This window comes from Fundulus heteroclitus, chromosome 22, assembly GCF_011125445.2.
Source record: "Fundulus heteroclitus isolate FHET01 chromosome 22, MU-UCD_Fhet_4.1, whole genome shotgun sequence".
Classification (NCBI taxonomy): Eukaryota; Metazoa; Chordata; class Actinopteri; order Cyprinodontiformes; family Fundulidae; genus Fundulus; species Fundulus heteroclitus.
The window spans coordinates 3,036,642-3,064,023 of NC_046382.1; the positions used below are offsets into that span (position 1 = coordinate 3,036,642).

General features: G+C 50.7%; 1 protein-coding gene across 1 annotated transcript; it reads left to right on the top strand.

Annotated features, from left to right (window-relative positions):
- Positions 1 to 6,015: 6,015 nt before the first annotated feature.
- acss1 (acyl-CoA synthetase short chain family member 1) lies at positions 6,016 to 25,744 on the top strand. Its single transcript, XM_036126196.1, has 14 exons — positions 6,016 to 6,391; positions 9,033 to 9,129; positions 9,565 to 9,764; positions 12,318 to 12,493; positions 13,622 to 13,774; positions 16,280 to 16,427; positions 16,898 to 17,035; positions 17,753 to 17,845; positions 19,790 to 19,902; positions 21,396 to 21,522; positions 23,397 to 23,524; positions 24,298 to 24,361; positions 24,577 to 24,698; positions 25,409 to 25,744. Exons 1-14 carry the CDS (start codon positions 6,073 to 6,075, stop codon positions 25,580 to 25,582), a joined length of 2,052 nt encoding a protein of 683 aa, XP_035982089.1. The 5' UTR covers positions 6,016 to 6,072; the 3' UTR covers positions 25,583 to 25,744.
- The last annotated feature ends 1,638 nt before the right edge of the window (positions 25,745 to 27,382 follow it).

Below are 27,382 nucleotides of genomic sequence, written 5' to 3' on the forward strand. Positions count from 1 at the left end.
TCCACCCTGCTGTCCACAGTCAGTGATGGATCTACACGACGACAGCCTGCTGCTGAGCTAACTCAGGATGTTCCTGTTTCAGAGCCATGCCGGGGCCTCTGGGGGCCAGCAGGGGGCGCTGCAGAGGACCAGCAGAGGGGAAGGTGAGTTTAAAACAAGAGAAACCAGCTCCAGGCTTTGCAGAGTGACAGAGGGCCCAGCAGCGCGCCCTGAGCTTCCTCCATCCTCTGCTCACAGCAGCACCACCTGCTGGTGGCCACAGGAACTGCTGCAGCTCTGCTCTTCTCTTTGTCAGGTGAAGACAGCCCGTCTGACCCCACAGGTCAGACGGATAAGGCTAGTTAAGGTGAGTTAAGGCCAGTTATGGCCAGTTAAGGCTAGTTAAGGTGAGTTATGGCCAGTTAAGGCCAGTTAAGGCCAGTTATGGCCAGTTAAGGCCAGATAAGGCTAGTTAAGGCCAGTTAAGGCTAGTTAAGGCCAGATAAGGCTAGTTAAGGTGAGTTAAGGTGAGTTGAGGCCAGTTAAGGCCAGTTAAGGCTAGTTGAGGCCAGTTAAGGCTAGTTATGGCCAGTTAAGGCTAGTTGAGGCCAGTTATGGCCAGTTAAGGCTAGTTGAGGCTAGTTGAGGCCAGTTATGGCCAGTTAAGGCTAGTTATGGCCAGTTAAGGCTAGTTGAGGCCAGTTAAGGCTAGTTATGGCCAGTTAAGGCAAGTTATGGCCAGTTAAGGCTAGTTAAGGCCAGTTAAGGTGAGTTATGGCCAGTTAAGGCCAGTTAAGGCTAGTTAAGGTGAGTTAAGGCCAGTTAAGGCCGGATAAGGCCAGATAAGGCCAGTTAAGGCTAGTTAAGGTGAGTTAAGGCCGGATAAGGCTACTTAGGGCCAGTTAAGGTGAGTTATGGCCAGTTAAGGCTAGTTAAGGCCAGTTAAGGTGAGTTATGGCCAGTTAAGGCTAGGTAAGGCCAGTTATGGCCGGTTAAGGCCGGATAAGGCCAGTTAAGGCCAGATAAGGCTAGTTAAGGCCAGTTAAGGCTAGTTAAGGCCAGATAAGGCTAGTTAAGGTGAGTTAAGGTGAGTTGAGGCCAGTTAAGGCCAGTTAAGGCTAGTTGAGGCCAGTTAAGGCTAGTTATGGCCAGTTAAGGCTAGTTGAGGCCAGTTATGGCCAGTTAAGGCTTGATGAGGCTAGTTGAGGCCAGTTATGGCCAGTTAAGGCTAGTTATGGCCAGTTAAGGCTAGTTGAGGCCAGTTAAGGCTAGTTATGGCCAGTTAAGGCTAGTTGAGGCAAGTTATGGCCAGTTAAGGCTAGTTAAGGCCAGTTAAGGTGAGTTATGGCCAGTTAAGGCTAGTTAAGGTGAGTTAAGGCCAGTGAAGGCCGGATAAGGCCAGATAAGGCCAGTTAAGGCTAGTTAAGGTGAGTTAAGGCCGGATAAGGCTACTTAGGGCCAGTTAAGGTGAGTTATGGCCAGTTAAGGCTAGTTAAGGCCAGTTAAGGTGAGTTATGGCCAGTTAAGGCTAGTTAAGGCCAGTTATGGCCGGTTAAGGCCGGATAAGGCCAGTTAAGGCCAGATAAGGCTAGTTAAGGCCAGTTAAGGCTAGTTAAGGCCAGATAAGGCTAGTTAAGGTGAGTTAAGGTGAGTTGAGGCCAGTTAAGGCCAGTTAAGGCTAGTTGAGGCCAGTTAAGGCTAGTTATGGCCAGTTAAGGCTAGTTGAGGCCAGTTATGGCCAGTTAAGGCTAGATGAGGCTAGTTGAGGCCAGTTATGGCCAGTTAAGGCTAGTTATGGCCAGTTAAGGCTAGTTGAGGCCAGTTAAGGCTAGTTATGGCCAGTTAAGGCTAGTTGAGGCAAGTTATGGCCAGTTAAGGCTAGTTATGGCCAGTTGAGGCCAGTTAAGGCTAGTTGAGGCTAGTTGAGGCCAGTTATGGCCAGTTAAGGCTAGTTATGGCCAGTTAAGGCTAGTTGAGGCCAGTTAAGGCTAGTTATGGCCAGTTAAGGCAAGTTATGGCCAGTTAAGGCTAGTTAAGGCCAGTTAAGGTGAGTTATGGCCAGTTAAGGCCAGTTGAGGCCAGTTAAGGCTAGTTATGGCCAGTTAAGGCTAGTTGAGGCCAGTTATGGCCAGTTAAGGCTAGATGAGGCTAGTTGAGGCCAGTTATGGCCAGTTAAGGCTAGTTATGGCCAGTTAAGGCTAGTTGAGGCCAGTTAAGGCTAGTTATGGCCAGTTAAGGCTAGTTGAGGCAAGTTATGGCCAGTTAAGGCTAGTTGAGGCCAGTTATGGCCAGTTGAGGCCAGTTAAGGCTAGTTGAGGCTAGTTGAGGCCAGTTATGGCCAGTTAAGGCTAGTTATGGCCAGTTAAGGCTAGTTGAGGCCAGTTAAGGCTAGTTATGGCCAGTTAAGGCAAGTTATGGCCAGTTAAGGCTAGTTAAGGCCAGTTAAGGTGAGTTATGGCCAGTTAAGGCCAGTTAAGGCTAGTTAAGGTGAGTTAAGGCCAGTTAAGGCCGGATAAGGCCAGATAAGGCCAGTTAAGGCTAGTTAAGGTGAGTTAAGGCCGGATAAGGCTACTTAGGGCCAGTTAAGGTGAGTTATGGCCAGTTAAGGCTAGTTAAGGCCAGTTAAGGTGAGTTATGGCCAGTTAAGGCTAGGTAAGGCCAGTTATGGCCGGTTAAGGCCGGATAAGGCCAGTTAAGGCCAGATAAGGCTAGTTAAGGCCAGTTAAGGCTAGTTAAGGCCAGATAAGGCTAGTTAAGGTGAGTTAAGGTGAGTTGAGGCCAGTTAAGGCCAGTTAAGGCTAGTTGAGGCCAGTTAAGGCTAGTTATGGCCAGTTAAGGCTAGTTGAGGCCAGTTATGGCCAGTTAAGGCTTGATGAGGCTAGTTGAGGCCAGTTATGGCCAGTTAAGGCTAGTTATGGCCAGTTAAGGCTAGTTGAGGCCAGTTAAGGCTAGTTATGGCCAGTTAAGGCTAGTTGAGGCAAGTTATGGCCAGTTAAGGCTAGTTAAGGCCAGTTAAGGTGAGTTATGGCCAGTTAAGGCTAGTTAAGGTGAGTTAAGGCCAGTGAAGGCCGGATAAGGCCAGATAAGGCCAGTTAAGGCTAGTTAAGGTGAGTTAAGGCCGGATAAGGCTACTTAGGGCCAGTTAAGGTGAGTTATGGCCAGTTAAGGCTAGTTAAGGCCAGTTAAGGTGAGTTATGGCCAGTTAAGGCTAGTTAAGGCCAGTTATGGCCGGTTAAGGCCGGATAAGGCCAGTTAAGGCCAGATAAGGCTAGTTAAGGCCAGTTAAGGCTAGTTAAGGCCAGATAAGGCTAGTTAAGGTGAGTTAAGGTGAGTTGAGGCCAGTTAAGGCCAGTTAAGGCTAGTTGAGGCCAGTTAAGGCTAGTTATGGCCAGTTAAGGCTAGTTGAGGCCAGTTATGGCCAGTTAAGGCTAGATGAGGCTAGTTGAGGCCAGTTATGGCCAGTTAAGGCTAGTTATGGCCAGTTAAGGCTAGTTGAGGCCAGTTAAGGCTAGTTATGGCCAGTTAAGGCTAGTTGAGGCAAGTTATGGCCAGTTAAGGCTAGTTGAGGCCAGTTATGGCCAGTTGAGGCCAGTTAAGGCTAGTTATGGCAGTTAAGGCTAGTTGAGGCAAGTTATGGGCAGTTAAGGCTAGTTGAGGCCAGTTATGGCCAGTTAAGGCTAGTTATGGCCAGTTAAGGCTAGTTGAGGCCAGTTAAGGCTAGTTGAGGCTAGTTATGGCCAGTTAAGGCTAGTTGAGGCCAGTTATGGCCAGTTAAGGCTAGTTGAGGCCAGTTAAGGCTAGTTGAGGCTAGTTATGGCCAGTTAAGGCTAGTTGAGGCTAGTTATGGCCAGTTAAGGCTAGTTGAGGCCAGTTATGGCCAGTTAAGGCCAGTTGAGGCCAGTTAAGGCCAGATAAGGCTAGTTAAGGTGAGTTAAGGCCAGTTAAGGCCAGATAAGGCTAGTTAATGTGAGTTAAGGCCTGATAAGGCCAGTTAAGGCTAGTTGAGGCCAGTTATGACCAGTTAAGGCTAGTAAAGGTGAGTTAGAGGCAGTTGAGGCCAGTTACGGCCAGTTAAGGACATATAAGGCTAGTTAAGGTGAGTTAAGGCCAGATAAGGCCAGTGGCCATGTTCCTATAGCCATTGCCTGACTGATGAAGGTCGACACACATCTGTCTTACCTGAACGGTGTGTACTCTTGTCTTTGCCATGTTGACAAATATAGACATTATCTATGTAGAAGCCTCGTTGGGCGGGTTCTGCCTATGCTGGGGATGCGTCAGAGCGTCCGCCATGTTGGATGGGGCAAATCTGCAGTTAGACTCAGTCACTTAAACAGTATCGGAGGGACTTTAATCTCTGCATATACTTTATATTCGTAATATTTTTGTTTTTGTAATATTACAAGTTTATGTTCGTATCCCTTTGGCTTCATTCTCCGGACTTTATTCTCGTAAAAAATAAAAATAATTACAAGAATCTAACCGGGCCGTATTACTCCAGGACTGAGATAGTTCTGCAAACTTTGACTATTCTGGAATGACGTTTTCTCGTAATATTACCACTTTAGTCTTTTTTTTGTACTTTATTCTCCTATGACCTTTTTCTCATATTAGTAATTTTATCTCTCCAATACTTTCTAATACTCATAACACACACACACACACATATATATATATATATATATATATATACATATATATATATATACATATATATATACATATATATATATATATACACACACATATACATATATACATATATATATATATATATATATATATGCACACACACACACACACATACACAACAGACCTGCTAAATTAGATTTGCTCTCTTAACTTGAATCATGTGTGAATTCCAGAAGGAAGACTTTAGTTCAGTGCCTTATGCCTTATTTCTCTTATTTTTATATTATAAAGTTTAAAGAATTCATGTGAATGAAACGTTCATTAGTGGTTCAGGTAATCCAGCTGTGCTAAGAAGCCTAAACCTCGTCTTTAGGATCTAACCGGTTGATTAATGTTTCTGAGCAGAACCTCAAACCCGGCCCAGACTTCCAGAACCTCTGAGGCGTCGGTTCCGCCGCCCCGTCTGGAGAACAGCAGCTGGTTCTGGTTGCCTGTGAGCAGCTGGGAAGAGGCCAGTAATTCCAGATGATAACGTGTAATCCAGCAGACCTGCAGCCAGATTAGAGGACGTATACACGCGATAATCCCACCTTTGTGTTGAACAGTGCATGTAATCACCTTTATGATGGCTGCCTGTTAATCTGCTGCCACATAAACAGCCTGATTACGCCTTAAAGGGCCAGTACCACTTCCTGCTGCTGCCAGGCTTCCTCTGGCTAATCAGGGTGGGGGAGGAGGGCGGCTGCAGAGGAGACAACATGTTTGTTTCAGCTTCATCACCACCATCATCATCATCATCATCATCATCATCATCATCATCCTGAGACGAGCAAACAAGCGGCTGATCTGATTATCAGCTTCCTGTCTGTTAATCAGCACACGTTGGCTTCTATCTTTCATGTTTTTAGGAAACCATGTGGGCCTCTGGTTCTGTCTGTGGTACCAAAGTAAACATCTTGGTGTTATTTCTGACCAGGACATGTCATTTAAATCCAGAGTTTCCTTTTTTCACCTCCGGAATGTCACCAGAATTAGAAACATTCTGTCCAGGAGTGATGCTGAAAAACTGGTCCATGCATTTGTTACTTCAAGGCTGGACTATTGTAATTCTTTACTATCAGGAAGTCCACAAAATGCAGTTCAAAGCCTTCAGCTGATCCAAAATGTTCTGATGGAGGAACACTGGGTTTAGCTAAACCTGAGAACTTTCCTTCCCACAGTCTCCGAGTGCTGCTGGGTCTCTGGGTCCAGGAGGTTCTGGTCCGGTACAGCTTACGGGTCAGGCTGATGTCATGCTGTCTGATAATAACGTACAGCTGAAACCCTTTTCTGACCCAGTCTCCGGTACCGATCGCCGGGAAACAGAACCGGGGCGGGCAGGTGAGCCGCTGGCCCCGCCCCCCGCCTCTGCACCTGAGCCCACCTGTGGGAGCAGGACGAGCTGTTTCGGTCCAGACCGACATGACTCTGAGCAGACGAACCGGACTCTCCTGGGCCCTCCTGGGCCGCCGCAGAACGTCCGGACCGAGCCAGGTCCGGACACGGCCGACCCGGTACCTGTCGTCCTCCGCTCCGCCCCCTCCTGGCTCCTGGAGCTCTCACCTGTCCCGGCTGCCCCGCCAGGACCTGTACCGGCTCTCCGTCACCGACCCGGACCGGTTCTGGGCCTCCGCAGCCGCCGACAGGCTCCGCTGGATCGAACCGTTCCAGCGGGTCCAGGACTGCGACCTGGACCGGGGCCGGATCCGCTGGTTCCTGGGGGGGAAGCTGAACGTGTCCGGTGAGTTCCTCCTGACCCACAGGTCCGGTTCGGTCCGGTCCGTTTGAGTCTGTGATGATCAGCCAGTCCGTCGGTTCGGTACCACCAGGTAAAGTTCTGCTGGGCTGCGGGTCACAACACCAGAACCAGCGCTGCGCTCCAGGAGGTTCGGTTCTGACTGACGTGACTAACAGGGAACGTTCTCTCTGAATGTTCTTCTGAACCAGAACTTCCCTCATGAAGGTTCTCCATCAGGCAGAACCTGATGGAGAACCCCCCCCCCCCCCCCCCCCCCAGTGTTTCAGGGCAGCCGCTCTTCTTGAACTTCTATCGCGCTTTTAATTTACTTTCTCCTGCTAATTGTTTTGTTTTTCACTAAATGAATAAATGTACAACTTATACCTAATAATATAATTACACAATAGAAATTAATTATTATTCAACTGTTAACTGATCTGTTATTGGTCTATGCTCATTAGGAACATTAAAAACCAAACAATAAACCAAAAGATGTTAATAGATGTTTATTTCTTTATTTCTGGTACTTTTCACTTTTCTACAGGCAGCTTCACTACAGCAGAACAATAAAATCCTGAAGTGGTTCTGATTAATCTCCTATTATGTTCTGGGACAAGTTCTGGTCTGGATGTAGGGTTCTTGCCCCCCCCCCCCCCCCTGCTTCAGTCTTAGTTAAGAACGGACATGTGTGGAACCGGACCGGGACTGTGGGACGTCTCTGGGGTCCAGATGACAGGAACGTTGTTTCCTCAGCAGAACGGCTGAAGCTGGAACGTTGATCCTGATGTTTGTCAGTTTTCTGTCTTTATCCTGCTCTGTTGTTTGTCTGACGGATTATAATCCAATTATAATCCAATAACTGCAGCTGGATGATTCATTCCCATCAGGTCCGATACGGGATCAGCTCTTTGTTACATAAATGAGTTTGTGGAGCCGCTGCGTGACGTTCCGTCAGGATCTTCAGCCTTTTAATCCACTTTAGGATTAATGTTCCATCAAAGTCCAAATGAAGTCAGTTTCCATCAGGATCATGTGTCCTGCTGAGACGGATGATCACACGCTCCGCCAGCACATGGCGCGGGCCTGCAAGTTCTAACATAGAACATGTTCTACCAGGGAACAGGTTCTAACATAGAACATGTTCTACCAGGGAACAGGTTCTAACATAGAACATCTTCTACCGAAAACAGGTTTCACTATTGCACATGTTCTACCCTGGAACAGGAAACATGTTTCAATGTTGAACATGTTACACAGGAAACAGGTTTGACCCAAGGACATGTTCTACAGGGAACATGTTCTATGGTGGAACATGTTCCACTGAGATACGTTCTATATTTCTTAACAGGTCTCCCTATAGAACATGTTTAACAGGGAAATGTTCCACTGAAACATGTTCTATAGTGGAACACGTTCCTCTGGGAATGGACGCACGTCTGCCCGGCTATGCGGGGGAACATGCCCTAACACCAGTCCAGTTCTGTTGACCAGGTTCATCAGCAGCTCACTTATTGGGGGCCTAGCGCAGCGCAGCAGCAGCTAATGCTGTGCAGCAGCTAATGCTGTGCAGCAGCTAATGCTGTGCAGCAGCTAATGCTGTGCAGCAGCTAATGCTGTGCAGCAGCTAATGCTGTGCAGCAGCTAATGCTGTGCAGCAGCTAATGCTGTGCAGCAGCTAATGCTGTGCAGCAGCTAATGCTGTGCAGCAGCTAGCGTGCCGCAGCAGCAGCTAATGCAGTGCAGCAGCTAGCTCGGCGCAGCAGCAGCTAATGCAGTGCAGCAGCTAGCTCGGCGCAGCAGCAGCTAATGCTGTGCAGCAGCTAGCGCGCTGCAGCAGCAGCTAATGCAGTGCAGCAGCTAGCGCGCCGCAGCAGCAGCTAATGCAGTGCAGCAGCTAGTGCGCCGCAGCAGCAGCTAATGCTGTGCAGCAGCTAGCTCGGCGCAGCAGCAGCTAATGCAGTGCAGCAGCTAGCTCGGCGCAGCAGCAGCTAATGCTGTGCAGCAGCTAGCGCGCTGCAGCACCAGCTAATGCAGTGCAGCAGCTAGCGCAGCAGCTAATGCTGTGCAGCAGCAGCTAATGCAGTGCAGCAGCTAGTTCGGCGCGGCAGCTAATGCAGTGCAGCAGCAGCTAATGCAGTGCAGCAGCTAGTTCGGCGCGGCAGCTAATGCAGTGCAGCAGCAGCTAATGCAGTGCAGCAGCTAGCTCGGCGCAGCAGCAGCTAATGCTGTGCAGCAGCTAGCGCGCTGCAGCACCAGCTAATGCAGTGCAGCAGCTAGCGCAGCCGCTAATGCAGTGCAGCAGCTAGTTCGGCGCGGCAGCTAATGCAGTGCAGCAGCTAGTTCGGCGCGGCAGCTAATGCAGTGCAGCAGCAGCTAATGCAGTGCAGCAGCTAGCTCGGCGCAGCAGCAGCTAATGCAGTGCAGCACCTAGCGCGCCGCAGCAGCAGCTAATGCTGTGCAGCAGCTAATGCTGTGCAGCAGCTAATGCAGTGCAACAGCAAGCATGGCACAGCAGCTAGCGCAGCAGCTAGGTCCAGGTGTGTGGGCGGATCAGTCAGTCTGAGGTCTCCCTGCAGGAACCTGAGGGTACACTCTCCTCCTGGTCAGGACTCTGATCACTGCTCTGTCTGAATTTGTGTCTCAGTGAACTGCCTGGACATCCATGTTGATGCTCATCCGGACCGGGTGGCTCTGATCTGGGAGCGGGACGAACCTGGCACCGAGGTGAAGGTCTCCTACAGGTACAAACATCTAATCTGCTGCAGCACTGCACACATCTGATAACCACTGCAGAGATGGAGATGATCCGCTTTATCTTATCATGAGGACGTTACGGCTCCATAAACCTGCAGGACGGATCAGGAGTTCTCCAGAATCTCTTTCAGAGCCTCCGTTTGGACTTTGGTTGCTTCTTCACGTGTATCCCATGGAAAGTTCGACCGCTCTGGTTTATAATCAGCCTTCTCCTCCACATGTTTTATAATTAAAGCCCCAAAACAAAGCAGTGAGATTCTGCAGAGAGCAGTTGAGGTTTGCGTGTGTTGTGAAGGACACCGTCGTCTGCATAGAGGAGAGGTTTGGGGAAAAGAGCTAAAAGTGGCCCTGGTCTGTTCCTGCTTACTGGTTAGCAGCCTGGCTGAAGGTGGTAGCAACGTTAACGTGGTTTTCTCTCTCAGGGAGCTCCTGGACATGACCTGCCGCCTGGCCAACACGCTGAAGACCCACGGCATCCAGAAAGGAGACAGGGTGGCCATCTACATGCCCGTGTCTCCGCTGGCGGTAGCCGCCATGCTGGCCTGCGCTCGCATCGGCGCCGTGCACACCGTGGTGTTCGCCGGCTTCAGCTCCGAGGCGCTCGCAGGGAGGATCCAGGATGGTACGTCTGTAAAGGGAACAGAAAGGTTCCAGGGAGGAACCAGAGGACAGCTTCAGGTTCTGTAGAGAGGTGTTGACTGGCAGAACAGCAAAGGCTTCCTGGTTCTGATGGTTCTGATGGACCTCTGACGGTACGAGGACAGGTCCAGTCTGTGGCCGGTCCGTCTGCATGACAAGTAGGAGGACAGGTGTGAGGACAGGTAAGGAGGACAGGTATGATGACAGGTATGAGGACAGGTATAAGGACAGGTAAGGAGGACAGGTATGAGGATAGGTCCAGTCTGTGGCCGGTCCGTCTGCATGACAAGTCAATCAATCAAATTTTATTAGGAGGACAAGTATGAGGACAGGTAAAGAGGAAAGGTATGAGGACAGGTGGGAGGACAGGTATGATGACAGGTATGAGGACAGGTAGGCAGGACAGGTGTGAGGACAGGTATGATGACAGGTAGGGAGGACAGGTATGATGACAGGTAGGGAGGACAGGTATGATGACAGGTATGAGGACAGGTAGGGAGGACAGGTAAGGAGGCGGGTATGACAACAGATAGGGAGGACAGGTAGGGAGGACAGGTATGAGGACAGGTAAGGAGGACAGGTATGATGACAGGTAGGGAGGACAGGTATGATGACAGGTAGGGAGGACAGGTATGATGACAGGTAGGGAGGACAGGTATGAGGACAGGTAAGGAGGACAGGTATGATGACAGGTAGGGAGGACAGGTATGATGACAGGTAGGGAGGACAGGTATGATGACAGGTAGGGAGGACAGGTATGATGACAGGTAGGGAGGACAGGTATGAGGACAGGTAGGGAGGACAGGTAAGGAGGACAGGTAAGGAGGACAGGTAAGGAGGACAGGTATGAGGACAGGTGAGGACAGGTATGATGACAGGTGTGAGGACAGGTGTGAGGACAGGTATGAGGACAGGTGTGAGGACAAGTATGAGGACAGGTAGGGAGGACAGGTGTGAGGACAGGTAAGGACAGGTATGAGGACAGGTAGGAGGACAGGTGTGAGGACAGGTATGAGGACAGGTGTGAGGCCAGGTGTGAGGACAGGTGTTGGAACATGTCTCCATGATGGACAACATCTACAGAGACGTGGAGATCTACAACAGCTGCCCTGGAGCGGCTGAAGACAAAATGCTCCATGATGGACAACATCTGCAGACAGTTTGACCCTCAGCTTCTTTACAACCATTTCATCCTGAAAGAACGTCTGGTGAGAAATAATTCTGTGTTGACCAGCGTTAAAGCTGCAGCTCTGGCTGACCTCAGGTCCAGACTGTGGTGTGGATCAGAACCACAGCTCTGGTTGACCTCAGGTCCAGATTGTGGTGTGGATCAGAACCGCAGCTCTGGCTGACCTCAGGTCCAGATTGTGGTGTGGATCAGAACCGCAGCAGCTCTGGTTGACCTCAGGTCCAGACTGTGGTGTGGATCAGAACCTGCAGCTCTGGTTGACATCAGGTCCAGATTGTGGTGTAGATCAGAACCAAAGCTGTGGCTGACCTCAGGTCCAGACTGTGGTGTGGATCAGAACCGCAGCTCTGGCTGACCTCAGGTCCAGACTGTGGTGTGGATCAGAACCGCAGCTCTGGTTGACCTCAGGTCCAGACTGTGGTGTGGATCAGAACCGCAGCTCTGGTTGACCTCAGGTCCAGACTGTGGTGTGGATCAGAACCGCAGCTCTGGCTGACCTCAGGTCCAGACTGTGGTGTGGATCAGAACCGCAGCTCTGGTTGACCTCAGGTCCAGACTGTGGTGTGGATCAGAACCGCAGCTCTGGCTGACCTCAGGTCCAGACTGTTGTGTGGATCAGAACCACAGCAGCCGTAATTCTGCTGAGCTCGGCTACTTTATTTACAACACGAGTGGAAATCAGCAGGAAAAATGTGATTGTGATGAAGATGATGGAGAAAGGAAAGTGTCTTCATAGAGGAGGTTTTTCTTTAACAGCTATTAAAACCTCCATAATCCCAGCTGCCCCCCCCCCCCCCACCACTGGTTAGACCTTTGTTTCCTGGTTGGAGGTCAGAGATGCCCTCAGCTGACTGCAGGTAATCATCTGTGCTGCATCTTCTGGACAAACATTAGCCAGGCAGGGATGGAGTTAAGCTGCAGCAGGCAGCAGACCAGCGCCTGATTACTGAGCCGAGGAAAGACGGAGGACAGCAATCCTTCCTGGGAGTCATAAAGAACAGAGTTTAGGACCGGCTGGGTGTGCAAACATGGACGATCCTTATAGCTTTACAGCATCTGTCCAGGTTCAAAGGTCCATCCCACAACTCCCCGCTCCCTGAAAGACAAACACCTCACAGAAGGAGCCTGGCTGCTCATTAATGAGTCTCCACTAAAATCCTGTCCAAAGCACAAACGCCAGAAATTCAGTTTGACAGTCGTTACAAGTCTGAATGTGTTGGATCTGTTTCAATGTGAGGAGACTCGCCTGCTCTTCAGACAGAAACGTGTAAAACAGGGCCGGGTACACAGCCCTGAGGAACCCCGCAGCTTACTGGAGCTTAAAGCCCACAACTGTCTCTGTTTCAGCTCAGTGCAGAGCGGTGGTCACCTGTAATCAGGCTGTGAGAGGAGGCCGGCTCATCCAGCTCAAGGCCACCGTGGACGCCGCCGTGAAGAGCTGTCCCTCTGTCCAGCACGTCTTTGTCTCGCAGAGGACCGAGCAGCCTCCAGTGATGGGAAAGCTAGACGTTCCTCTGGAGGAGGTGAGACACATGATCCGTATGAGGTAGAGACACCTGGCCAGGAAGTCCTGACCAACCTGATCCGTATGAGGTAGAGACACCTGGCCAGGAAGTCCTGACCAACCTGATCCGTATGAGGTAGAGACACCTGGCCAGGAAGTCCTGACTAACCTGATCCGTATGAGGTAGAGACCTCTGGTCAGGAAGTCCTGACCAACCTGATCCGTATGAGGTAGAGACACCTGGCCAGGAAGTCCTGACCAACCTGATCCATATGAGGTAGAGACACCTGGCCAGGAAGTCCTGACCAACCTGGTCCGTATGAGGTAGAGACCTCTGGTCAGGAAGTCCTGACCAACCTGATCCGTATGAGGTAGAGACACCTGGCCAGGAAGTCCTGACCAACCTGATCCGTATGAGGTAGAGACCTCTGGTCAGGAAGTCCTGACTAACCTGGTCCATATGAGGTAGAGACACCTGGCCAGGAAGTCCTGACCAACCTTATCCGTATGAGGTAGAGACCTCTGGCCAGGAGGTCCTGACCAACCTGATCCGTATGAGGTAGAGACACCTGGCCAGGAAGTCCTGACCAACCTGATCCGTATGAGGTAGAGACACCTGGCCAGGAAGTCCTGACCAACCTGATCCGTATGAGGTAGAGACACCTGGCCAGGAAGTCCTGACCAACCTGATCCGTATGAGGTAGAGACACCTGGCCAGGAAGTCCTGACCAACCTGATCCGTATGAGGTAGAGACACCTGGCCAGGAAGTCCTGACCAACCTGATCCGTATGAGGTAGAGACACCTGGCCAGGAAGTCCTGACCAACCTGATCCATATGAGGTAGAGACACCTGGCCAGGAAGTCCTGACCAACCTGATCCATATGAGGTAGAGACACCTGGCCAGGAAGTCCTGACTAACCTGGTCCATATGAGGTAGAGACACCTGGCCAGGAAGTCCTGACCAACCTTATCCGTATGAGGTAGAGACACCGGGCCAGGAAGTCCTGACCAACCTGATCCGTATGAGGTAGAGACACCTGGCCAGGAAGTCCTGACCAACCTGATCCGTAACCAACACACCTGGTGAATTCATCCCCAGCTCACCTGGGAGCTTGTGACTTTCTCCCTGTCTCTGCCGTCCTCAGGTGATGTCCTCTCAGCCCACTGTCTGTCCACCAGAACCTCTGGACAGTGAAGACCTTCTTTTCCTGCTCTACACATCAGGGAGCACGGGGAAACCTAAAGGCATCGTCCACACCCAGGCCGGATACCTGCTGTACGCCTCCATCACTCACCAGGTACGCCTCCTGCACAGGTGTCACCCTAACATAGAACCACTTCCACTTCTGTTGCTGCTCCACTCCTCTGATGTTTTGCTGTTCCACTCTCTGGGTTCTATCCTAATTCTATTTGCTGTGACATCTCTCTGTTTCTAATATATATAAACAATTCAGATTATCAGACAGCATGGGATTAATTTCCACTGTTATGCTGTTGATACTCAGCTATATTTTTCCATAAATCCTGATGAATCCAATCAGTTACTTTGACTGCAGTCTTGATGACTTTGACTGCATGTCTTGATGACATCAAACAAACTTCTTAATCAATCACTTAATCTGGGTGGCATTAACATGGCCTCTGGTAATAAAGTAAAAAATCTTGGTGTTATTTTTGACCAAGACATGTCATTTAAATCCCATATTAAACAGGTTTCCAGAGTTTCCTTTTTTCACCTCTGGAATATCTCCAAAATTACCAGATCATCCTCTATTACCATCTACCATAGAAAGTACTCCTGGGTCAATGTGAGCTTCTGAGCTTTCTGTGTCTCTGCTCTGTCTTCTCTAACATAGAAAGTACTCCTGGGTCAATGTGAGCTTCTGAGCTTTCTGTGTCTCTGCTCTGTCTTCTCTAACATAGAAAGTACTCCTGGGTCAATGTGAGCTTCTGTGCTTTCTGTGTCTCTGCTCTGTCTTCTCTACCATAGAAAGTACTCCTGGGTCAATGTGAGCTTCTGTGCTTTCTGTGTCTCTGCTCTGTCTTTTCTAACATAGAAAGTACTCCTGGGTCAATGTGAGCTTCTGAGCTTTCTGTGTCTCTGCTCTGTCTTCTCTAACATAGAAAGTACTCCTGGGTCAATGTGAGCTTCTGAGCTTTCTGTGTCTCTGCTCTGTCTTCTCTAACATAGAAAGTACTCCTGGGTCAATGTGAGCTTCTGTGCTTTCTGTGTCTCTGCTCTGTCTTCTCTACCATAGAAAGTACTCCTGGGTCAATGTGAGCTTCTGAGCTTTCTGTGTCTCTGCTCTGTCTTCTCTAACATAGAAAGTACTCCTGGGTCAATGTGAGCTTCTGAGCTTTCTGTGTCTCTGCTCTGTCTTCTCTAACATAGAAAGTACTCCTGGGTCAATGTGAGCTTCTGAGCTTTCTGTGTCTCTGCTCTGTCTTCTCTAAGCCCCAGTGGGTGGAGGCAGATGAGCGTTCACACTGAGCCTGGTTCTGGTTCTGCTGGAGGTTCTCCTCCCTGTTAAAGGGGAGTTTTCCTCTCCACTGTCGCTTCATGCATGCTCAGTATGAGGGATTGCTGCAAAGCCATCAACAATGCAGACGACTGTCCACTGTGGCTCTACGCTCTTTCAGGAGGAGTGAATGCTGCTTGGAGAGACTTGATGCAACCTGCTGGGTTTCCTTAGAGAGGAAACTTTCTCACCAACCTGGAGGATCTGATGGAGTCTGACTTTAGAAAGAGAACTGAGATGATGGGATGTTGTTGATTATGAGCTATATGAATAAAGCTGAAGTGAAACGGTTGATTGAAACGGTAAAATTTAAAAGAACTTCCTGGGTTCTTCAAAGCTTTTTACGCTCTCTTGGTGGTTTCTGGCTTTATGAAAACGAGTTGATGCTCAGAACAGGATTGGAAACACATCAGATTTATTCTCTGAGATTCTGGACCGGTTTCCATCAGCAGAACCAGGTTCAGGAAACTGGACCCGTTTTCTATCTGGTGTCAGTGAGACTGAAGGTTGTTGGTTTAATGCTCAATGTTCTGATGTGGAACGATCCAAGTTCTCACGATGAACAGAACCGGCCTCTCCCACATGGTTCCTGTTCCTCCAGAGTTCTGCTGCAGGTTTTTGTTCTGAAAGGTTGGCGTTCTGTGCCACTGAGCGGGGCAGGAACACTGGACCGAGTCGGGTCCAACAGAACCTGAAACACACGGAGAGCTGCATGGAGAACCTTCTTCATGTAATCAGCAGCTGCCTCATGTCAGCATGTCGTGGTTCTGCAGCGTTCAGGTCCAAAGTGACAGAACCTCGTCATGTGACCAGCTGAAGCCACTCCACTGGTCTCAGATCCGAGGGTTCTGATGGTACCAGTGGTTCCGGCCAGAGCAAAGTGTTCTCACATGCAGGAGGCGTTTTATGGTTCTTCAGTGGCTTCCCGCTGAGCTTCAGCTGCAGAACCTTCAGGTGGGTCCAGAAGCTCCTCGGTGCCACCGGTGCAGAGCTTGGTGGGTGTGAGTGGGTCAGCACGCACGGTGAGAAGAACCGGACCTGGACAGACGTCGTTTGGGACACCTGGTTCTGGGTGGGACCCAAACGGCCACCAGAGGGAACTTCTTCAGCAGAGGTTCTACCGGGTCTCGGGGCTAAGGTGAGAACTAAGTGGGTCAAAGATCAGGAGTGGAAAGCTGGAGCTGTGGAACAACGTCCAGTCCAGACGAGGAGAAGCTTTGAGAGGAACCAGGGTTCTGCTCCTGATCTGTCCAGAACTCACCAGAACTCTGCCTGTGGTTCCAGCTGGTGTTCGACCACCGTGACGGAGACGTGTTCGGCTGCATGGCCGACATCGGCTGGATCACAGGACACAGCTACGTGGTCTACGGCCCGCTCTGCAACGGTGCCACCACCGTCCTCTTCGAGAGCACACCTGTGTACCCGCATCCAGGTGAGTCCGGGCCCACGCCCCTCCCTCCCCAGGTGTCCATGGCACCAGGTTCTGGTTCTGGTTCTTAAAGCCTTCAGCCTTCAGCGATGGACGCCGTTAAAGGACCAATCAGCAGATCTGCTGCTTCTCTTTGTTAAAACCTCTCAGGTGAGGCTCACCTGCAGCAGGAAGTGGTTCTGTGGTGTCACTCATTAACCTCGTTAACCTCGTTTTACGAGCTGCAGTCAGTTTAGTGAGCTCCCTCTGAGCTGTGATTGGTCAGAACCGCTGTGACCCAGCACACCCTCCTCAGCAGGTGAGCTCACCTGTTATCTCAGCCCGGTGACCTTGACCCGTAGGGTTCTGGAAACGTCCAGGTGGAAAAGCATCGCTAAAGGGGTCGAGCTTCAGGTGTGAGGGGCGGAGCCTCGGCTTCAGGAAGTGGACAGGTGAGCAGGACAAGGTGAGGGCTCACCTGTTGTTGTGTCCAGGCAGGTACTGGGAGACGGTGGAGCGTCTGCGGATCAACCAGTTCTACGCCGCGCCGACGGCGCTGCGGCTGCTGCTGACGCACGGCGACGGCTGGGTGAGGAAGTACGACCGCTCGTCCCTGAGGACGCTGGCGTCAGGTGAGACAGCAGCACACCTGACCACGCCCACAACCGCCAGGAAGCCCCGCCCACCTGCAGCACGCCGTCATCAGCATAGGCCGCTACATGGCCCAGACACGGCAGCCTTTCCTGGGTCTGAACATCTGCAGACCCGGGTCAGAACCTTCAGACCCGGGTCTGAAGGTCCTGACCCGGGTCAGACCCTTCAGACCCGGGTCAGACCCAGGTCTGCAGATGTTCTGACCCGGGTCTGAAGGTTCTGACCGCCACCAGGAGGATTTCTGGACCAGACGGTCCGTTAAAGCGGTTTGGATCAGATGGTCCGGATCACCAGAACTCCAGAGTTCTGCTCTGGAGTTAAGCTGCTGGACACCGGACCCACTGTTGCACTCCTTCAGCTCTGGGTCAGAACCAGGATCAGACTCAGGTCCTAAAGTTCTAGCAAGAATCTTTTCTGAGCGGTCCGACCCGATCAGGGGAACTTAGATAGACTCTAATGTTCTCAGCAGAACCTAAACGGCTTAGAGTTCCTGTTAAAAGGTTCTGATGAAATCTCTACAGCCAATCAGAAACCAGTAAACTGACCTGTGTAGAACGTGGGTAGGAACCGGACAGTACCAGGTGTTCTGGTAGAACCCGTCATGCTGATGAGAACATGGACATGCGGGTTCCTCCTGGTTCTCCTCCGGGGTTCTGGCCCGGCTCAGAAACTGATCCATGTCTGGTTCTTCGCAGTGGGGGAACCCATCAACCAGGAGGCCTGGCACTGGTTCCACAGCGTGGTGGGAGAGCGGCGCTGCCCCCTGGTGGACACCTGGTGGCAGACAGGTGAGACACACCTTCAGGTGACCTTCAGGTGACCTACAGGTGAGACATACCTTCAGGTGACCTACAGGTGACCTACAGGTGAGACACACCTACAGGTGACCTACAGGTGACCTACAGGTGAGACACACCTACAGGTGACCTACAGGTGAGACACACCTACAGGTGACCTTCAGGTGAGACATACCTTCAGGTGACCTACAGGTGAGACATACCTTCAGGTGACCTACAGATGAGACACACCTTCAGGTGACCTACAGATGAGACACACCTACAGGTGACCTACAGGTGAGACACACCTTCAGGTGACCTTTAGGTGACCTACAGGTGAGACACACCTTCAGGTGACCTACAGGTGACCTTCAGAGTGACTCCTGAGGAGGAGCTCAGCTCACAGCTCCAGCCTCAGGGACTCCTCCCCACATCTTCATCAGCTCAGTTCATGCAGCCTCCCCAGAACCGGCTGCTCTGACCCCCCCTCTCCCCCCCCCCAGTGGAATAAAAGCAGGAGCTGCAGGAGGTCCCTCCCCAGGGAGCAGGAGGTCCCTCCCCAGGGAGCAGGAGGTCCCTCCTCAGGGAGCAGGAGGTCCCTCCTAAAGGAGCAGGAGGTCCCTCCCCAGGGAGCAGGAGGTCCGCCGGCTCCTTGCAGGGCGGCCATGTTTGCCATGTGTCTGTTGGTGGTTCTGATCCGACTCTAAGTCCGTCTGATTGTCTCCTCACTGAAGTTTAAACCCTAATTGGAACGATTAGCAGCAGAACATCTGCAGCTCTGCAGAAAACCAATTAAGATCCAATCCCCCCCCCCCCCCCCCCCCCCCCCAGCTGACCCAATTCCTCGACAATCAGCTGTAACCTCTGCCAGCTGTGGAGTCCAGAACCTTCCAGGAACTCTGGAGGGTTCTGGACTTCTCAGCGTGGAGCGAGGACCTCCGCTGGCTGGGCCAGGCGCTGCAGGGAGCCGGTTCTGGTGGACTCGTCTGTTCGGGTCGGCACCTCTGTGGTTCTGCCGCTGTCTGGTAGCAGAACCACAGAGGTGGACCGGGTCGTAGCAGAACCACAGAGGTGGACCGGGCCGTTTAAGAACCACAGAAGTGGACCGACCGTATCAGAACAACAGAAATGAACCGGACCATAGCAGAACCACAGAGGTAGACCGGCCGTATCAGAACCACAGAAGTGGACCGGGCCGTAGCAGAACCACAGCGGTGGACCAGGTCGTATCAGAACCACAGAAGTGGACCGGGCCGTAGCAGAACCACAGAAGTGGACCAGGTCGTATCAGAACCACAGAAGTGAACCGGGCCGTAGCAGAACCACTGAAGTGAACCGGGTCGTAGCAGAACCACAGAAGTGGACCGGGTCGTATCAGAACCACTGAAGTGAACCGGGTCGTAGCAGAACCACTGAAGTGGACCGGGCTGTATCAGAACCACAGAAGTGGACCGGGCCATAGCAGAACCACAGAAGTGGACCGGGCCGTATCAGAACCACAGAAGTGGACCTTGCCATATCAGAACCACAGAGGTGAACGGGGTCGTATCAGAACCACAGAAGTGGACCGGGCCATATCAGAACCACAGAAATAGACCGGGCCGTATCAGAACCACAGAGGTGGACCGGGTCGTATCAGAACCACAGAGGTAGACCGGGTCGTTTCAGAATCACAGAAGTGGACGGGGTTGTAGCAGAACCACAGAAGTGGACCGGGCTGTATCAGAACGACAGAAGTGGACCGGGCCGTATCAGAACCACAGAAGTGGACCGGGCCATAGCAGAACCACAGAAGTGGACCGGGTCGTATCAGAACCACAGAGGTAGACCGGTCGTTTCAGAATCACAGAAGTGGACCGGGTTGTAGCAGAACCACAGAAGTGGACCGGGCCGTATCAGAACCACAGAAGTGGACCGGGCCGTAGCAGAACTTCTCTAACCTGTGTTTCCCCACAGAGACCGGAGGAGTGTGCATCGCGCCCCGGCCCGCAGAACCAGGAGCTCCCATCATCCCGGCCATGGCCATGAGGCCGTTCTTCGGCATCCAGCCGGTTCTGATGGGTCAGAAGGTGAGGTCCGACACACAGCAGCACCAAGAGTCCAGCTGCTCTCAGTGTGAGGTTCTGAGTGAAAGCGGGCCCTGGACCCACTGACCCCGGTCCGACCCACCGACTGGGGCGGTGGACGGAGCCGTCTGATTCCTGGTGGGGGCGGACTGATGGGCTCTCGTCCAATCGGAGCGTGCGGCTGACCCGTGTGACCCGGGCCTGGGTGGCGGCGCTGCAGCAGCTGTTGGTGATCATCTGCTGTTCCTGGAGGCTCCTCATCATCTGGGCTGGTTACTGCAGCAGATTAGATCAGATTAGAACCCTCAGAGGGAACCTCGCTTTCACTGCAGCCGCTAATCTGAGCCACAACTCTTCATTTGGACCATTTACTGAGGAAATGACTGCGGTTCCACAACAACGCTCCTCCTGCAGGATTAGGAGAACACAGACTTCCTGTCATGATCCAGCAGAGTTCTAACAGTCCGGAAACAGAACCTGTCTAATACTCCCCAATGTTCTCTGTCTAATGTTCCCTGTCTAACGTTCCCTAACGTTCCCTCCCTAAAGTTTCCTAATGTTCCCTGTCTAACGTTCTGAAATGTTCCCTGTCTAACGATCCCTAACGTTCCCTCCCTAAAGTTTCCTAATGTTCCCTGTCTAACGTTCTGAAATGTTCCCTGTCTAACGATCCCTAACGTTCCCTCCCTAAAGTTTCCTAATGTTCCCTGTCTAACGTTCTGAAATGTTCCCTGTCTAACGATCCCTAACGTTCCCTCCCTAAAGTTTCCTAATGTTCCCTGTCTAACGTTCCGTGTCTAACATTCTGAAATGTTCCCTGACTAGCGTTCCCTAACGTTCCCTGTGTAAAGTTACCCAACGTTCCCTGTGTAAAGTTCCCTAACGTTCCCTGTGTAACATTCTGAAATGTTCCCTGACTAGCGTTCCCTAATGTTCCCTGTGTAAAGTTCCCTAACGTTCCCTGTGTAAAGTTCCCTAACGTTCCCCAGCTAACATTCTCCAGATTTTGAAACACCTTGACGGTTGAACACACCTTCAGTGAGGACCCAGGTTCTCAGGCTGTTCCGGGTCCCTGATCCTCTGACAGCCTCCCCTGGGGGACCCAGCCGGGGTTCATCAGGCCCCACTTGGTGTCCAAGCAGCGCTCCTCCATGCATCTCCACCCTGAGGCTCCTTCAGCGACCTCACTGGTGGTTCTGGTGGTTCTGCAGCTCAGTTCTACGGGCTCACAGCGCTCCTCCATGCATCTCCACCCTGAGGCCCCTTCAGCGCTCCTCCATCCACGGCCCTGATGCCCCAACCAGCTCTAGATATTCAGCCTTCTCCCTCCGTCCTCCCACTGGAAGCTCCAACGGTCGACTCAGACGTTGAGACCAGATCTGCCCTCAGTGACGTCCTTGCAATGTGCTCTGGGAACTAACGTTCCCTGTCTAACCTTCTCTAATGTTCCCTGCCTAACGTTCCCCATCTAACGTTCCCTCCGGCTGTCCCCTCAGGGTGAAGCTCTGACTGGGAACTCCGTGGGCGGACCTCTGTGCCTCCGCCAGCCGTGGCCTGGGATGGCTCGCAGCATCTATGGAGACCACCAGAGGTTCATCGACTCGTACTTCAGACCCTACCCTGGTCAGTAGGAACCTTAGATTCTCAGGAGAACATCTACCCTGGTCAGTAGGACCGTCATATTCTCTACAGAACATCTACCCTGGTCAGTAGGACCGTCATATTCTCTACAGAACATCTACCCTGGTCAGTAGGACCGTCATATTCTCTACAGAACATCTACCCTGGTCAGTAGGAACCTTAGATTCTCAGGAGAACATCTACCCTGGTCAGTAGGACCCTCAGATTCTCTAGAGAACATCTACCCTGGTCAGTAGGAACCTTAGATTCTCAGGAGAACATCTACCCTGGTCAGTAGGACCGTCATATTCTCTACAGAACATCTACCCTGGTCAGTAGGAACCTCAGATTGTCTAGAGAACATCTACCCTGGTCAGTAGGACACTCAGATTCTCTAGAGAACATCCACCCTGGTCAGTAGGACCCGCAGATTCTCCGGAGAACATCTACCCTGGTCAGTAGGACCCTCAGATTCTCTAGAGAACATCTACCCTGGTCAGTAGGACCCTCAGATTCTCAGGAGAACATCTACCCTGGTCAGTAGGACCCTCAGATTCTCTAGAGAACATCTACCCTGGTCAGTAGGACCCTCAGATTCTCTAGAGAACATCTACCCAGGTCAGTAGGACCCTCAGATTCTCTAGAGAACATCTACCCAGGTCAGTAGGACCCTCAGATTCTCCAGAGAACATCTACCCTGGTCAGTAGGACCCTCAGATTCTCTAGAGAACATCTACCCAGGTCAGTAGGACCCTCAGATTCTCTAGAGAACATCTACCCAGGTCAGTAGGACCCTCAGATTCTCTACAGAACATCTACCCAGGTCAGTAGGACCCTCAGATTCTCCAGAGAACATCTACCATCTACCCTGGTCAGTAGGACCCTCAGATTCTCCAGAGAACATCTACCCTGGTCAGTAGGACCCTCAGATTCTCCAGAGAACATCTACCCTGGTCAGTAGGACCCTCAGATTCTCCAGAGAACATCTACCCTGGTCAGTAGGACCCTCAGATTCTCTAGAGAACATCTACCCTGGTCAGTAGGACCCTCAGATTCTCTAGAGAACATCTACCCTGGTCAGTAGGACCCTCAGATTCTCTAGAGAACATCTACCCTGGTCAGTAGGACCCTCAGATTCTCTAGAGAACATCTACCCTGGTCAGTAGGAACCTCAGATTCTCTACAGAACATCCACCCAGGTCAGTAGGACCCTCAGATTCTCCAGAGAACATCTACCCTGGTCAGTAGGACCCTCAGATTCTCCAGAGAACATCTACCCTGGTCAGTAGGACCCTCAGATTCTCTAGAGAACATCTACCCAGGTCAGTAGGACCCTCAGATTCTCTAGAGAACATCTACCCTGGTCAGTAGGACCCTCAGATTCTCTAGAGAACATCTACCCTGGTCAGTAGGACCCTCAGATTCTCTAGAGAACATCTACCCTGGTCAGTAGGACCCTCAGATTCTCCAGAGAACATCTACCCAGGTCAGAAGGACCCTCAGATTCTCCAGAGAACACCTACCCTGGTCAGTAGGACCCTCAGATTCTCTAGAGAACATCTACCCAGGTCAGTAGGACCCTCAGATTCTCTAGAGAACATCTACCCTGGTCAGTAGGACCCTCAGATTCTCTAGAGAACATCTACCCTGGTCAGTAGGACCCTCAGATTCTCTAGAGAACATCTACCCTGGTCAGTAGGACCCTCAGATTCTCCAGAGAACATCTACCCAGGTCAGTAGGACCCTCAGATTCTCTACAGAACATCTACCCTGGTCAGTAGGACCCTCAGATTCTCTACAGAACATCTACCCTGGTCAGTAGGACCCTCAGATTCTCTAGAGAACATCTGGCTGCACGCTCACGGCTTCCTCCGCAGGTCACTACTTCACCGGGGACGGAGCGTTCCGGTCCGAGGACGGGTTCTACCAGATAACGGGCCGCATGGACGACGTCATCAACGTTAGCGGCCACCGGCTCGGGACGGCAGAGATCGAGGACGCTCTGGTAAGGTGGACCTCAGTGTGATGGTCAGGAGAAACCTCGCCGTGGTCCCGGCTCTGCAGGTGGGGAACTGGATCTGATGAGGGAGGAACCAGCTGAGGCCTCAGAACCAGAACCCAAACAGAACCTAAATGGATTACTGTTAGAACTGATGAGAACCTGCCTTAGATCCATATAAGTTAGACCAGTGAAGCAATAAACGTGTGGGAGAACATAGAAACGGACCGTGGAGAAGAACTGAACCAGAACCTGATCAGAACCAAAATCCTGGAGGCAGACAGTTTAAATAGGATCCAGAACCACTAAAATCCTGATCAGGTTCTCCTGTGAAATCATTTGAGCTCAGAACAAACCAAAGTCATAAGGACCCACGGTCGCTGGTACTGCTGGTACCGCTGGTACTGCTGGTACCGCTGGTACAGCTGGTACCACTGGTACCGCTGGTACCGCTGGTACCGTTGGTACCGCTGGTACTGATGGTACTGCTGGTACCGCTGGTACCGCTGGTACCGCTGGTACTGCTGGTACCGCTGGTACCGCTCCTGTTTGGCTCTGATTGGCAGAAATGAGGAAAAATAAAAATAATCACATCCAGAAGGAATCAGAACCACATGAAGCTGGTTCTGAGGTTCTGCTCCAGTGTTTTCTCTTTGAAGTGACGTGGTTTCACAGCACAGCAGCGCCCTCTGGTGGCAGCCTGACTGAACAGAACCAAAGTGTTCAAAGCTGAAGAAGCGGCTCAGGTTCTGAGTCTGGACCCGTTTGCTTGATTGCAGGACGAGCATCCAGCTGTTCCAGAATCTGCTGTGATCGGAACCCCTCATGAGATCAAAGGAGAAGGTGAGACCGGCAGAACTGGACCGGACCAGCTGATCCGAGCCCAGCAGAACCTCAGAGCGGCTTCATGAAAACATCCTGAAGCTGAAGACCGGACTGGTCGGTGCCGGCAGAACCCAGCCGTCATCAGTGGTTCTGAGGGTCCAAATGGAGTCTGAATGTGACTGAAGGTTTGATCAGAACAGTCGTTGATGTTAACCTGTGTGTGTCCGACCCAGTTCCGTTCGCCTTCGTGGTTCTGAAGGAGGACCTGAGTGATGACCCGTCCACTGTCCTGCAGCAGCTCAGACAACTGGTCTCTACAAAGATTGCTAAATACGCGGTACCAGAACACTTCCTGGTGAGTCCACCACAATGGTTCTGACCCGGTTGTTGCTGCTTTTTAGATGATCCTTTAAATAGATCTACCTAAAGACCAGGTTAGTTTATCTGTGCAGCACATTTCAGTACAAAGACCACGCAAAGTGCTTTACATCATTAAAATATAGGAAAATAAAACAGAATAAAAGCAAAATGTAGAAATAAAATACAACATGGGAGAATAAGCAGACATTAAAAACAGTTGGACTACAAACTTAAACTAAAGATGTTTCAGTAAAACAGTTTAACTAAAACAGTCAAAGATAATCCTAAAGAAATGTGTTTTGATCTGGATTTAAAGGAACTCATCTGAAAATGTTCTGATCACAGCTCCTAACTCCTAGCTCCTACCTCCTGCTCATGTCTCCTACCTCCTAGCTCCTATCTCCTAGCTCCTGCTCCCTGACCTTTCCTGGGTCAGCAGAACTCCATCAGGGAGGAAAGGAGCTTCAGCTGCTGAGCTGATTCCAGACTTTAACTCTGAGGTCATTAGAGACGGAAACATGGAAGATGGAGTCAGAGACATGGAGGATGGAGTCAGTGGCTCCACCTGCCCCCCCCCCCCCCCCCATGAACGGCTGGAGGTGGACATACCTGGGGGGGAAGGAGGAGCCTCTTTCTGCTGTCTTGACCTGACGTCTCTCATCCAATCAGACATCAATATTCTCTCCATCTCTCTCTGTCTCTCAGGTGGTCAAACGGCTGCCGAAGACTCGATCTGGAAAGATTATGAGGCGGATCCTCCGGAAGGTTGCCATGGAGACGGGGGAGGACCTTGGCGATGTGTCCACTTTGGACGATCCGTCTGTCCTCCAGGAGATCCTGGAGGTCTACCAGCAGCACAGGAAGCAGAGACAGGAGTAGCAGCGGCTCAGAATAATTAATGACGTCAGAGATGGAAAATGATTTAATGTCTGATTAAATTAATAAACTGCCTCAGATTATCACTGAAATTGATGAATGAGATGATTTTACTCCAAAGACAATCTGACATTTGAGCTTAAATAAAGTTTTACACCAACAAACCTGATTGGATCAGTTCGGTCAGTCCAGATGTCCTCAGCAGAAGCCCGTCTGCTGCGTTTCCCCTTCCAGAGCAGAAAGCAGAACATTTCTAATGTGGCAGTAGAATGGGAAGAGCTAGCTATCGCAGCTAGCTATAGCAGCAATAGTAGCTAGCTATTGCAGCAATAGCAGCTAGCTATAGCAGCAATAGGAGCTAGCTATAGCAGCAATAGGAGCTAGCTATAACAGCAATTGCAGCTAGCTATCGCAGCAAGCAATAGCAGCTAGCTATAGCAGCAAGCAATAGCAGCTAGCTATCACAGCAATAGCAGCTAGATATTGCAGCAATAGCACCTAGCTATAGCAGCAATAGCAGCTAGCTATCACAGCAATAGCAGCTAGATATTGCAGCAATTGCAGTTAGCTATCTCAGCAAGCAATAGCAGCTAGCTATAGCAGCACTAGCAGCTAGCTATAGCAGCAATAGCAGCTAGCTAGAGCAGCAATAGCAGCTAGCTAGAGCAGCTAGCTATTGCAGCAATAGCTGCTAGCTATAGCAGCAATAGCAGCTAGCTATCGCAGCAAGCAATAGCAGCTAGCTATCACAGCAAGCAATAGCAGCTAGCTATCGCAGCAATAGTAGCTAGCTATCGCAGCAATAGCAGCTAGCTATCGCAGCTAGCTATAGCAGCAATAGCAACTAGCTATAGCAGCTAGCTATAGCAGCAATAGCAACTAGCTATAGCAGAGCGACGACTTATCTGTTTCCGCATGTACCTTTATTGTTACTTCAGAAACAGTACCAGGTCTCCACCGCCTAACATTCATGAACACATAGAGCAGAGTCCGAGTCCCCGGTATCACCTGTTACCTGTTCATGAGGTGGAGCAGAGCCAGGTGTGTGCACTAAACATAAGTCCAGAGCGCTGGTACTGTTGGCTTTAGCAGTGGTCTATATGTAAAATAAAGGAGGGGCCATCGTGTGCTGCTATTCTGTACTACAACAGTATTATACAGCCACTGTTACACATTACTTCAGCAGCTATATGAACTCTATGGAGGACCAACTCTGACATATTCAAAAATATAGAAATATATGCAGAAATAAATACATGCTCCATAAATATATAAGCATAAAATAAACACACAAAAATACAGCAAATATAAGCAGCAATTAAATTATACGATGAGACATAAATGTAAATCTCTTATTAGCTTATTTATTTATTTTATTCATTATAATGGTCAGCTTTATTACCTAGTTTGTAAATATATTTATTTCTGTTTTAATATTTTTTGTCTGTTTTTTTTTTCCTTCTGCTTCAATATGCAGTTTGGAGAGTTCCAGACCTAGAAAAGACGAATAGAGCTGGGCTCTTTAACTTAATAACTTTTGTTATTGGCAGGTTTGAACCTGTTTTCACCAACACTGAACATTTTCAAACGGTGTCAAACAATCACGTAATCTGCAATTCCACAGGAGAATAATAAAGTGGTATTCTCTGTCGTTACCCACTAACTGAAAGATCAGGTAACAGGGGCTGTAGTTTCTGTTTGGGGACCTGACACCTGCTGTTACCTGCTGACACCAGGTGTCACTGCGTCCACACGATCCGCTTAACGAAACACGTTCAGTCAGAGCGTCCACACCACAGATAA

Bases quoted from the DNA above. Each gene is read 5' to 3' on its own strand.
- acss1 (XM_036126196.1), top strand. From the start codon at position 6,073: ATGACTCTGAGCAGACGAACCGGACTCTCCTGGGCCCTCCTGGGCCGC. The intron at 6,392-9,032 runs GTGAGTTCCTCC...TTTGTGTCTCAG, and splicing joins GGGGAAGCTGAACGTGTCCG to TGAACTGCCTGGACATCCAT. The intron at 13,775-16,279 runs GTACGCCTCCTG...CTGTGGTTCCAG, and splicing joins ACGCCTCCATCACTCACCAG to CTGGTGTTCGACCACCGTGA.